At 39.3% G+C, this 10,741-nt stretch overlaps 1 protein-coding gene and 1 pseudogene across 2 annotated transcripts; both read right to left on the reverse strand.

The window, feature by feature from the left end:
• Window positions 1-736: 736 nt before the first annotated feature.
• LOC111657917 (E3 ubiquitin-protein ligase TRIM62 pseudogene) lies at window positions 737-4,089 on the reverse strand (annotated as a pseudogene). The gene is made up of 2 exons (XR_015437503.1): window positions 2,679-4,089; window positions 737-1,422 (listed from the first exon to the last, which is right to left on the reverse strand). The product of XR_015437503.1 is annotated as an E3 ubiquitin-protein ligase TRIM62 pseudogene (transcript).
• Window positions 4,090-4,236: 147 nt separating this feature from the next.
• tnfrsf1b (tumor necrosis factor receptor superfamily, member 1B) lies at window positions 4,237-10,428 on the reverse strand. The gene is made up of 9 exons (XM_023410250.2): window positions 10,273-10,428; window positions 8,744-8,849; window positions 6,905-7,030; window positions 6,610-6,768; window positions 6,192-6,285; window positions 5,863-6,113; window positions 5,655-5,741; window positions 5,414-5,472; window positions 4,237-4,952 (listed from the first exon to the last, which is right to left on the reverse strand). The coding sequence occupies exons 1-9, from the start codon at window positions 10,321-10,323 to the stop codon at window positions 4,425-4,427; spliced, it is 1,461 nt and encodes a 486-aa protein (XP_023266018.1). The 5' UTR covers window positions 10,324-10,428; the 3' UTR covers window positions 4,237-4,424.
• Window positions 10,429-10,741: the final 313 nt, after the last annotated feature.

Genomic DNA, 10,741 nt, shown 5'->3' on the forward strand with positions numbered 1-10,741 from the left:
GCCCTGTTAAAGAGGAAAACATGACTCAGTGTAAACACATATGACACATTAACATGTGGAAGTTCATCAAAGTGACTTTCATGAAAAGATTACTGGCTCATTAAGGATTTTAAGAAATGTAAGTGTTTTTTTCCCCTTCATTTCAACAAACGCTGGTGTATTTAAATTTCATTCATTGCTGAGTCAAGATCTCTTCATGAAAACAAAACATCTTTTTTTCCTTTCTTTTTTTTTTTTTTTTTTTAAGTATTTTTGTGCCATTTTGGGGCAAAATACAAAGCAGAGACACGACAGGAAACACAGGGAGAGAGATTAGGGGTTGACATGCAACAAAGGCCTCCTGCCAGACTTGAATCGCAGATGTTGCAATTTATCTATAATGCTGATAAAACACAAATAAACTCTAATACATTTCTGTTTGTGTGTTATTTTACTTTTTCTGAAATATTTCCAGAATCTATATTTGTAATTTAAACTAACCACAGCAGGCAATATAAAGGCAGATTTGACATTTAAGCCTGTGTGGGAAAAAAATAAAAACTTTGCTTCAGAGAGGTGTGACACTGAACTGAACTCACAGATGAGTCAGGTAATGTGGGCATCAGAGAGGGAAAGGTAAATTAGATATGTCTCATTCCTCACCACCTACTGTGCTCAAAGTACTCATAAGCTAAGCACAGAATCTCCACACTGCTTCAGTGGAGATGCTCTGTGGCAGTAAAGGGACTGAGGCTGAACTGTCTGGGCAGCTCCCACGGGGTCAGTGAGTGCAACTGCCTGAATGTGGCGCAGAGTACTGACGGGTTTTAAGAAAATGTCAGCCTCACCCTTGCTAATGAGCTGTCACAGTGTGTATGTGCTACAGCTGACCTGTATCTCCTCGTAAGCCTCGTCAATAGTGGTCACTTGGTGCTGCTCGTGTAGTGCTGGCTCGTCGCAGAAGAAGCACACCAGACTTTTATCAGTGAGGCAGAAGAGCTTGACCTTCTCGTGGTCCTTGCAGGGATAGGAGCTCCTCTGAGCGTTAAGGATGGCGTCCAGCGGGAAGGCGGAGTAGCGCTCCACAATGTTGGACAACTTGAGACTCGGGGAGAGGAGAGGATCGGTGAAGGTCCTCCGGCACTCTGGGCAGTCTCGTGTTCCGTGAGGCTCCTGTCTGCTCCAGTGCTCGGTAATGCACTTTCTGCAGAAGTAGTGCTCGCAGCCAAAGCTGACCGGGTCCTGGTAGATGCTGAGGCAGATGGAACAGAGGAGCTCGTCCTTCAGACAGCAAGCCATTTGAAAAGGTGAAGACCGAGCGGCATCTAAGTGGGCAATGCTTTGGAGCTGAAGGTGGTTTAATCTTCAGTTGAGAGGTTCACTGCCATGTGGGAGCTGACTGACAAAATCTTCAGGAATCTTGGGATTTCACCTTTATCGTGTCTGTTGAAACATGACAAATAACAACAATAAGATGCCACTAATCTTTTATTAGTAGAGAATACTAGCACCTATCACACGGTCTAATACATGTATAGCAGAGAAATCATTAACTGGAGAAGATTCTTGTGGTTACTCATTGACAAAAAGGATGTCAATGACAGCCCATTTAACATACAGGAGATTTGAGTGTGCTGTCAAAGCTGGCTGTCACTGCGCACAGCCAACACTGGTAAAACCTGGGTTTGAAAGTAGAGGTGTAAATTGTTTAATTGATCAAAAGGAAATTAATCAACAGAAAAACTGATAACCTAGTTATTGTTTTAAATAATTTTTACCAAAAAAACACTGACAGATTTCGGTGTATTAAATGTCAATAGTTGCTGGTTTTGTTTGCTTTTGATGGCAGTACATTGAATATCTTGTGGTTTGGGGCTGTTGGTCACCACACCAAATATTCTAAAGACATCACCTTTGGGAAAATGTTACTGCATTTCTTGCATTGTGCTTCAGTACTTTCTTACTTGATTTTGACCAAGTTGAGAAAATAATAAGCAGATTAAAGGATAATTGATATAGTCGTTAGATGCAGCCCTATTTCAAAGCACTTTTAATCAAAGAGTAGCCTACTTGAGTTGTGTCGATCAAATCATTATAAAACCAACACTAACTAATGATGTCAGAACCTGCACAATGTCTTGCGCTTGCATCATTTAATAATTTAACAACAACATATATCTCAATTTCAACTTCTCCGCCTGCTACATCGCTTTCCCCTCTCACTGTGGAGGATTTACTGACTTCCACAGATGACTGTCTGCACCAATCAACAGGGAAATCAGGGAAACACCTGCAGCGGTATTATCTTTTACCCTGTCTTCCTTCCTCCCCGGTGTTAAGAAGCTTCCTTTTAAATTCCCTAATGAAGAAGGTTTCAGCAGCCTGGGCCACAAACTATCCAACCTACATTTGTGCTTTAGCCTAGAATACATGCTTTTGCACTGGCTCGATCCACCTTGCTTGCGAGCTTGATTTGTAAACATAACCGACCAGGACCACGACACCTCCAACCACAGCGGGAGGATGAGAGGGGGCAGAGACACACACAAAAAATGGGGGCAAAACAATTGTTTAAGAAGCTATATATTAAAAAAGATGGATTCGAGGGGCGCATATAAAAAGGCAAAGCCATATTAATATGACAGTTTATAATTGAAGAAATTGATTTTAAAAAAAATTGAGAAAAAGACTCGACTCACCAGCTTCAGCGTAGCAACATCAGTGGCTCCAGTGCAAGTCTCTTTCAGGAAGGAGAGCAACACACAGCGGCAACAGACGGAACCAACGGTACTGAACCGTGGGGGGTGGAGGTATCAAACATTATATTTACGAGATAACAGCAGTTTGTTCATAAATATGTATATACGAAATCTGAATTATTCTGTATGTAATTTAGGAATTAAAGTGATTTGGTAAGTGAATATGAAGCGTAAAACAAATAATAAGTACAAGTATTGTCCCCCTTTAGGAATGGAATGGCTCAGACGTCCCCCGGTTAGCATCGCTGCCTAGCCACCTTGATTCGCCTTCATTACAACAAACAAACATAGCACTAAAATAAGATAGACTCAAACTGCAAGTTGACCCGTATGAGATGCTGACTTAAAAATGATGGTAGGAACAGCCTTTAAAATGGACTGTCACTGTTGACTGAAACGTTTTTATGAGCCAAAAGATAGAGGTTGTCATCAGCTGCCGTGTCCACCATTAACCAGCAGGTGTCAGGAGCGTCCGCAGAAAACGCCCTAGTGTTCACAGTACAGGTGGTGGAGGGTTCCCCATATACCAGTGCATCCATAGTCTAGGTATAGGCCTAAATCCATTAAACTCACAGGATATCTGCCAAATACTGTATATAAAGATAGATAAAGAACTTTATATATAGTATGAGGTGACTGCAGGTCTTGACAAAAAAAGTATTAAATTCAGTTCCCTCAACAAAACAAAAAAGGCCTTTGAAGGTAGGCTATGAGAAAGTCTTACCTTTAATTAACCAAGGTCCTTGTTCTTTTCCGGCCTAACAGAAGCCAGTAGCCAGGAAGCTCATCAATTCATAATGTGGTAATTGTCCTGGTTGATTTTTAGCAAAAACTTAAATTTAAAAATGAATTTTTATTTTTTAATTGGTTAAACCATCATTCAGTTTTCTGACACTTATTAGGGGCCAGGCATGGACAGATTATGAGACCCCACACTGAAAGAGTTGTAAAACAACTATAAATGAAATGTTTTGCATCTCTTTGTGGTTGTTTGAGTCTTTTTTTTAGGTAATCTTGTGGGGTTTTTTGCCTATTTGTGGTTGTTTGTTGTTTGTTTGTTGTTTTGTTTTGGTTGTGTCCCCTCTCTGTGGTCTTGGTGGGTTGTCTGTGGCACTGGGGCTCTTAAGGTTAACAATTGTAGGATTTATTATTTGTTTTCTGTCATCCTCACATTCTCTTATTCTCAACTCTTGCAAGTATGGGAAAAATTAAACTAGCTACAATATTTTCACATAAAATCAGCTTTGTAAGTTCTGAATCAGCACTGTTCTGAAATACACTTTCTACTTGGACATGTCTTCAGTGATGAACTTCCAACATTTGGTAACATGTATGGGATATAATTTTATAGCCTACGAGACAAGTTTGAGGTGGGGCAGTAATTAAATACTCTTGCAAAGATAGGAAAATCTGGATTTTAACTCATTACCTTATTACAGATGACGTGGCAAAATTTACATCCCTTTTTAATTTTAACTCCTTATACTATCTCACAAACTGAGAGACAATATTAGCATCTTTATTTACAATGTTCTGTATATACATATATATAGTGACAATATGATTTTGATATGGGAAAGTTTAAGCTTGTCATGTCCTCATAAAAACAATCAAATTGCTGTCAACGTTGCATCATGAGAGAAAGAAAAAACTAATCGATTTATCAGTTTTCCTGCAGGTGACTCTTCATACACTGTAACTTCCACTGTCCTGTACTGACATTTGCGAATGTTTGCCATCTTCTTGCTGTGGGATGCTATAGGATTTCTCCTCCTCTCCAAAGGGGAGTTGACAGTCTGCTTCCTTCAAGTTTGTGGGAATAACAGATGGCGTCCCGCCAGACCCGTTTCCTATGTGGAAAGTGATATTGACATTGACATGAGGACTGGTGGTCACAGGGCTGATGATCTGCGGGCTGGTAGGCTGAGAGGAGTGCTGTGCAGGGACACTGGGCTGAGGTGTGACAGGTTCTGTGTTGGAAATTAAAGTCATTGGCTCTGACAGAGCAGAGCATGAATCGTCAAGGGCGACAGTTGATTGTAAAGGGCCGATGGAGTCATGGCTGCTGCAGCCGTCTGTTCGGGTTAAAGCTTCAGTATAGTTATTGCACTGGCTGTGGTCACTGCAAGCTTCCCCTTTTCCCAGAAGACCCTGTTGTTCTGGTGAGTGAGTCAATGAAATCAGTTGAGTTTCCCCCAAATAACCCGGAATGATCTGAAGGAAAAAGAAATGTGGAGTTTAATTTTCAACATTTCCAACTGCAGTCCGTGGTCATTTTATTAGGTACACCTGTACAGTCTAATGCGTTCTAATACAGTTGTTCAGCCATAAAGTGTGCTTTTATGTTTCAGCTTTCTTGACCCTAACATAGACGTGCTCATTCAATTATTTATTTTAGCATTCAGGTCATGGTAAGTGATGGCTCTGCACTATATTCAGAGGAGTTTCTGATATTCAGCCCCACTTTATATAATAACATAAATAGGAAAAAAATGAATTTCATTCATTCATTTCTGACAGTGTCTCCAAAAACTAAAATTATAAACTTTGTAAAGTTTTAGAATTTATGGCAGAGCTGTTGTATTTGATTGCAACAGGTTGTATAGGTGTACCTAATAAAAGGGCCACTGAGTGTATATGCAGTCACAAAGAAGAAAAGCCAAGGAAAAACTCACTTTATCACTACTTTCACAGTTTCCATTTGCATCCACTTTAAGAGGAAATTCTGCAGTGTCTGGGCAAAAAAAATGAATGATGCAGAAAGTATAATATAATAATATAATATAAGAAAAATAATGGTCATTATCATTCTGTATTTCAAGTTGATTTTTGAAGATAAATATAATCCAGATACAATCATAGCTTTTCCACAAAACAAAAATATGATTAATGCCCCTTTTTGCAGGATAAACTTACCTTTCTTCCAGAAATGTTTGTAAAAACACACCAAAATGATAATGATGAAAAGCAAAATGGATCCAATGATTCCAGCACTGACAGCAACTAGCACAGACATAAAAACAGACACAACACAGAGGTAGAAAGAGAGAAATATTGAAATACTAATTATACCTCACAGTTTTCTCATGATGATTGCTTAGAAACACCAAATCAGTGACCATACCCAGAGTAATGTCAGGTGCTGTGAGTGGCGGTGGGCTTTTTGTTGAACGGTTGAATACTTCCTTTGAGACAGGCAGCATGGAGTCGGAGACTTCTAAGACTGTGCTCCTCATTGTACTTGCAGTCATGACTACAAAGCCAGTGTCATCCGCTTTTAATGTTTTTGGAATCTGTGCAGTTGTAACACCCTGATGTTCACACAAGGTGTCCGAGGTAGTGTTGCCTTTTCTGACAACAGCATTCCCATGACAGCTGTAGAGAAACAAAGGAAGAGGTAAAATATCAGAGTTTCTAACGGATGTATACATTACCTGAGCTTCCTTCACTCACTTTGTATGAGGCCGACAGCGGTCCGTGAGGGAGATTGTGTCAGAGAACGTCCCGACTGGGCACTGTTCACACCTCACATTTGAGTTTGCCGTCCCTGAGAACAACATCCAAATATGCTGCAGTTTACTTACATTTCAACATCAGACATCTTATTTGATTTCAACTTTATGATGCATACATATGTAACATTAATTATTGCGTTAAAGCATTGGTAGATTGATTGTCAAGAGCGCATTTTCTACGAATTATTTATCTATTCTTGACATGTGAAATTTCCAATAATTATAAAGGGCCCTCACAAACAGGAGATGGCTCATTCCATAAGGTTTGTTCTTAAAATTTTTAATAAAATATGCAAGAATTACATGTATGGTAAACACACACATGTGTGACTATTAAAAAATAGCAGATGCTGTACCTGGCAGAGACACTCCATGACCAACTTTGCATGGGATGTACCTCGCACATTCTTTGCAGTATGGGCTGTTAAATCCTATCACACAATACATCCCAGGCATGCACTTACACCTGGCCCTTGTGGTAGAGGAGCAGTTCTGGGCGTACTCTACACCATTTCCTGGTTATATATAGAAACATATGTTTTTCTCACTGAGAAAGTCGTGTTAAAAAGTGGAACAAAAGTAATAAATCAAAAGATATAAAATCAAATTAGCATTCTTTCCAACATGGAGATTTATAGTGCAGCTACTGACTTGTTTTGCATTTTTCACAGGAGAAGCAGTTTTGGGCAAAGTTCCAGCTCTCCATGTACTGGCCTGGTTCACACTTTGCACACACACTCTCAGTAGTTTCAGTGCAGTCCTCTATCAGTCGCTCACCTGTGATAATAAATCCACATTAATCCACTGTCACTGTATTATTTACACATTTTACAACAACATGTAGGTATTGTATTATGAAAACATAAAGATTCAAAGATAAATGATTCCTCATATGTTTTCATTGTTGATCATAGTTATCATCGTTTGCCTACAACAGTGTGAAAATGAAAATGGCAATACATAGTTTGTATGACACAGATACTGGCTTACATGTATTTTATGTTCGGTGAAGTTTTTATTTATGAGATTTACGATCAGTTTAAGTAACTAATGCAAATAGAAGTGTTACTTTTTCACTCAGATGCTTGAGAGGAGTAAGATATAGTGGCTATTCAATTAAATACACACATTTAAAAGCTAAAAGCTATTCAGACAAACACCCACTGCTAACCTCACTCACTCCATAGTCGAGAAATGGAATGTAAAACAATTAACTCCAGTCCGAGTGGGAGAAATGAGGTTAGCAGACACATGAGATATTGCTTGAGCACTTCAACATTTTTTATAGCTCAAATCTTGATTGGGAAAGGGTGTGGAGGACAGCTCTGATGAAAAAGCTTCTAAGGAAAATTCACCCTGAGAACTAAAATCTTCACTAATGTAATTTGACACACTGTGTTTACATTTCTGCTCTGTATGAGCTGCAGCTCATGCTGCACTGCTGGCCACACCTGAACCACAGATGTCACACTCGTACTGTCCAAAGCCAAAACACTTGCTGTGCTACATAAACTACAATGGTACTTTTAATCTCAATCACTTAGTAGAAGTAACAGTCAAAAGAAGAAGGGCATGTTGACAGAAATGCAGAACAAACTGATCTTAGCCTCTGTCATTTAGCACTAAAGTATATCATGTTTTTAGCCACAAATGCATTTTGAAGACCCCCTTTTATGGGATTTTTGTTTTAAAACAAGTCAGCAGGAAACATTAAAGAGTCAGCCAGAGACAATGTTTTCAACCAACTCATGGATTTTAACGTTAGCTTAATTAATCTGCCAGCACCAGTTCGTATTGAAAAATGATACACTGCTTTTGTCTCTCTCTGTCTGGTCCAGTGTTAAAAAATAAAGCTGTCAGCATTCTTTGGAAGACAAAGTATGCCTAGGCAACATTTTCTAAACTACCCCAAATCTATTTTGAGATAGTTGAGGTGGTAGCTACTCTTACTTCCCATTACATATCTGCTTATTCCCAAAATACTAATACTGTATGAAATAGCAGTATATGAAAAAATTTACTTCATGCTCCTTGTTTCCCCAGATGAAACAAGGAACATAAAAAATGTCTTTAGCTGCAGTAGCTGATATTTATCTCCTCTCACACCTTCACGCCCCAGCTTTTAACAACAACAGTTCAAGTTATGTGTGTATTTCTAAACGTTAAATCCTCACAGTATGACTCTCTACTGTAATGTCACATCGTCTACACTCAGGACAAAACTGATATTTATACAGAAAAGGACTGTTAAGAATGATTTAAAAGAAAATACTTTTTTTTTAGTTGGCTTCAGGACAGGTACCAGGATAGACCATCAAATAACCTTTTTATTTTAAACTACCCTGAGACAACTTTGAGTTTCAGTACAGTATGTACCCAAGCACTGATATTAGTCTGGGTGTGTGTGTGGTTTTCTTTTCTAATGAAACTTTTGAAAAAAAAGAAAGAAAAGATTGCAGTCCTTGCTGTTGTTTACAGCACAATGCTTACCAGGGCGGCATTTCTTGCAACACAGGTTAGATTCATCAGGCATGTATTCTCTTGTTGAGTTGCGACAGTTTCCATTTGAGTCCACCGTATAGGGCTGAGAGCACACCTACAGGAAATTGAGACGATGCTTATCCTCTGCTGGTCAGATGAAGATGGGGGAAAACATAGAAGTCTTTTCTCATAACCTACTGACACACATGCAGAGCCACATTAAAACTGCCAGAGGGCAAGGGCTTGGTCATTCAGGTAAACTGAGTAACTTTGAAACTACTAATGTGAAAAATGTTTGCAACCCAGACACGTATGTGCCAGAGCTTTTCCCTTGAAATGCACCTGCTCTGAAGTACGCTAAACCTACACCTTCAATCCATCAATAAAGACAGTAATTTTAAAATCAACAATTTAGTCAGTCAGTCGCTAACGGGGGAAGCAGACAAGTTGACCAATGACTGGTTAAACTTTTCATTATGTTAAACAAGCACCTAAAGTAATACCTGACCACCCACACCTGCACCCACTTTTTCCCTTCTGGTACTGCACCCGACCTGAGTTGCAGACATGGTCAAACAGGCAGACATTGTTCTCAACTTGTAGGCGGTGCATTTCATTTCCACAGTATCTCTCCCCTCTATGTGGGGCCCTCTAAATAGTTTGGGCTTCAGGCATTGCGCACATGCATACATGTTGTACACGTACAACCTCACTTTAATTCTCCCCCTACTAAGATATCATAAATACAGTAACCACAGCATTGGTGTGCTGAAAAGGTTCACACACCTATACTGTGCATAAGCCTGAAACTGTCTCACCACAGTACCCACCAATGACAAGCAAAATATGCAGAATATGCTGACAACTGCAGTGTGTTTCTCGTATTACAGGAAATAGAGGCGGCAACCAAGAAGCCTTCGCTTCTGAGGCACAAAGTTCTTTCTGTGGAGTGACCCCTGATAGCACAGGGAGCGATGATAAGATAAACCTCCGGGAAGGGACAATCAAAGAGAACATTACTGTTTTTCCCTTTTTCTCCTGACTGCATGCCTCAAAATCTTGTTTATGAGAAGTGCAAAGTGAGATTGAAAGACAACAGAGAAAGTTGCTACATCATTTCATAACTGGGTGTCTCAACAATGAGATATTCAGTCTGAAACTGAACTCAAATGTCAGACACACGAAACCAAATATTCATAGATTCACCACAACAAAAACTATGCTTTAAACCTACTGTAATTTCACATCGTCTACACTGAGGACAAAACTGATATACAGTAAAGGACTATTGGGAATGTTTTAAAAGAAAAGGATAATTCTCTTTGTTGGCTTCAGGACAGGTACCAAGATAGACTTTATGGTCTAATGTGTTTCCATTTGTATAACACAACCATCATTTGACATATTTTCAAATACTAACTTTAAAAGTCCCCCAGTGCCTCCTACTTCACATTCCCAGGAGTAAGTGAAACTTACTAACAACTCAAAGACAACTTTTCAGAGTGCATGACAGAATAAAAGACAGACACGAAGCCTACCTTGGCAGTTTCGGCACTCAACAGAACCAGTAGTACAAGTATTTCCTTCATTGCTTCTTAAAAGAGAATTATAGACTGTAGAGGATACAGCTACCAGCATGTGCACTGTACTGTTCATTTTAAAAAGGCGGGCCAACAGTCTGTGCAAGCAGCACCAATTTCCTTGAATTGAGACGAGTGTTTGGAGGAAGGAAACGAGCAGGCAGGCATTTAACCCACATTCACTGCTCTGATGTGAACAACCATTATGAGGTTAGACATAGTTTAGATGAGGTTAAAATCTGATGCCATACCGCCACATGGAAGACGCCTGATACCTTTTGTTTATAGTGGTTTTCTTGTTTTATGGAAGCACGAAAACTGTTTTATGGTTTTATAGCATTTAATGTGGCTTTTTGACACAACAGAAAAATAATTTTAATGTGAAGACAGATTCCTGAATTTATTTTTAAAGATATAATACAAAGTA

Source organism: Seriola lalandi, unplaced genomic scaffold (genome assembly GCF_002814215.2).
Source record: "Seriola lalandi dorsalis isolate HSWRI2012SDOR001 ecotype SW California unplaced genomic scaffold, Sedor1 jcf7180002054419, whole genome shotgun sequence".
NCBI lineage: Eukaryota > Metazoa > Chordata > Actinopteri > Carangiformes > Carangidae > Seriola > Seriola lalandi.

Excerpts from the sequence above, each read along its gene's own strand:
- tnfrsf1b (XM_023410250.2), bottom strand. The coding sequence starts at position 10,323 with ATGAAGGAAATACTTGTACTACTGGTTCTGTTGAGTGCCGAAACTGCC. Across the intron at positions 5,473-5,654 it reads CAAACATTTCTGGAAGAAAG|ACACTGCAGAATTTCCTCTT; the intron begins GTAAGTTTATCC and ends TTTTTTGCCCAG. Across the intron at positions 4,953-5,413 it reads ACTGTGAAAGTAGTGATAAA|ATCATTCCGGGTTATTTGGG; the intron begins GTGAGTTTTTCC and ends TTTTTCCTTCAG.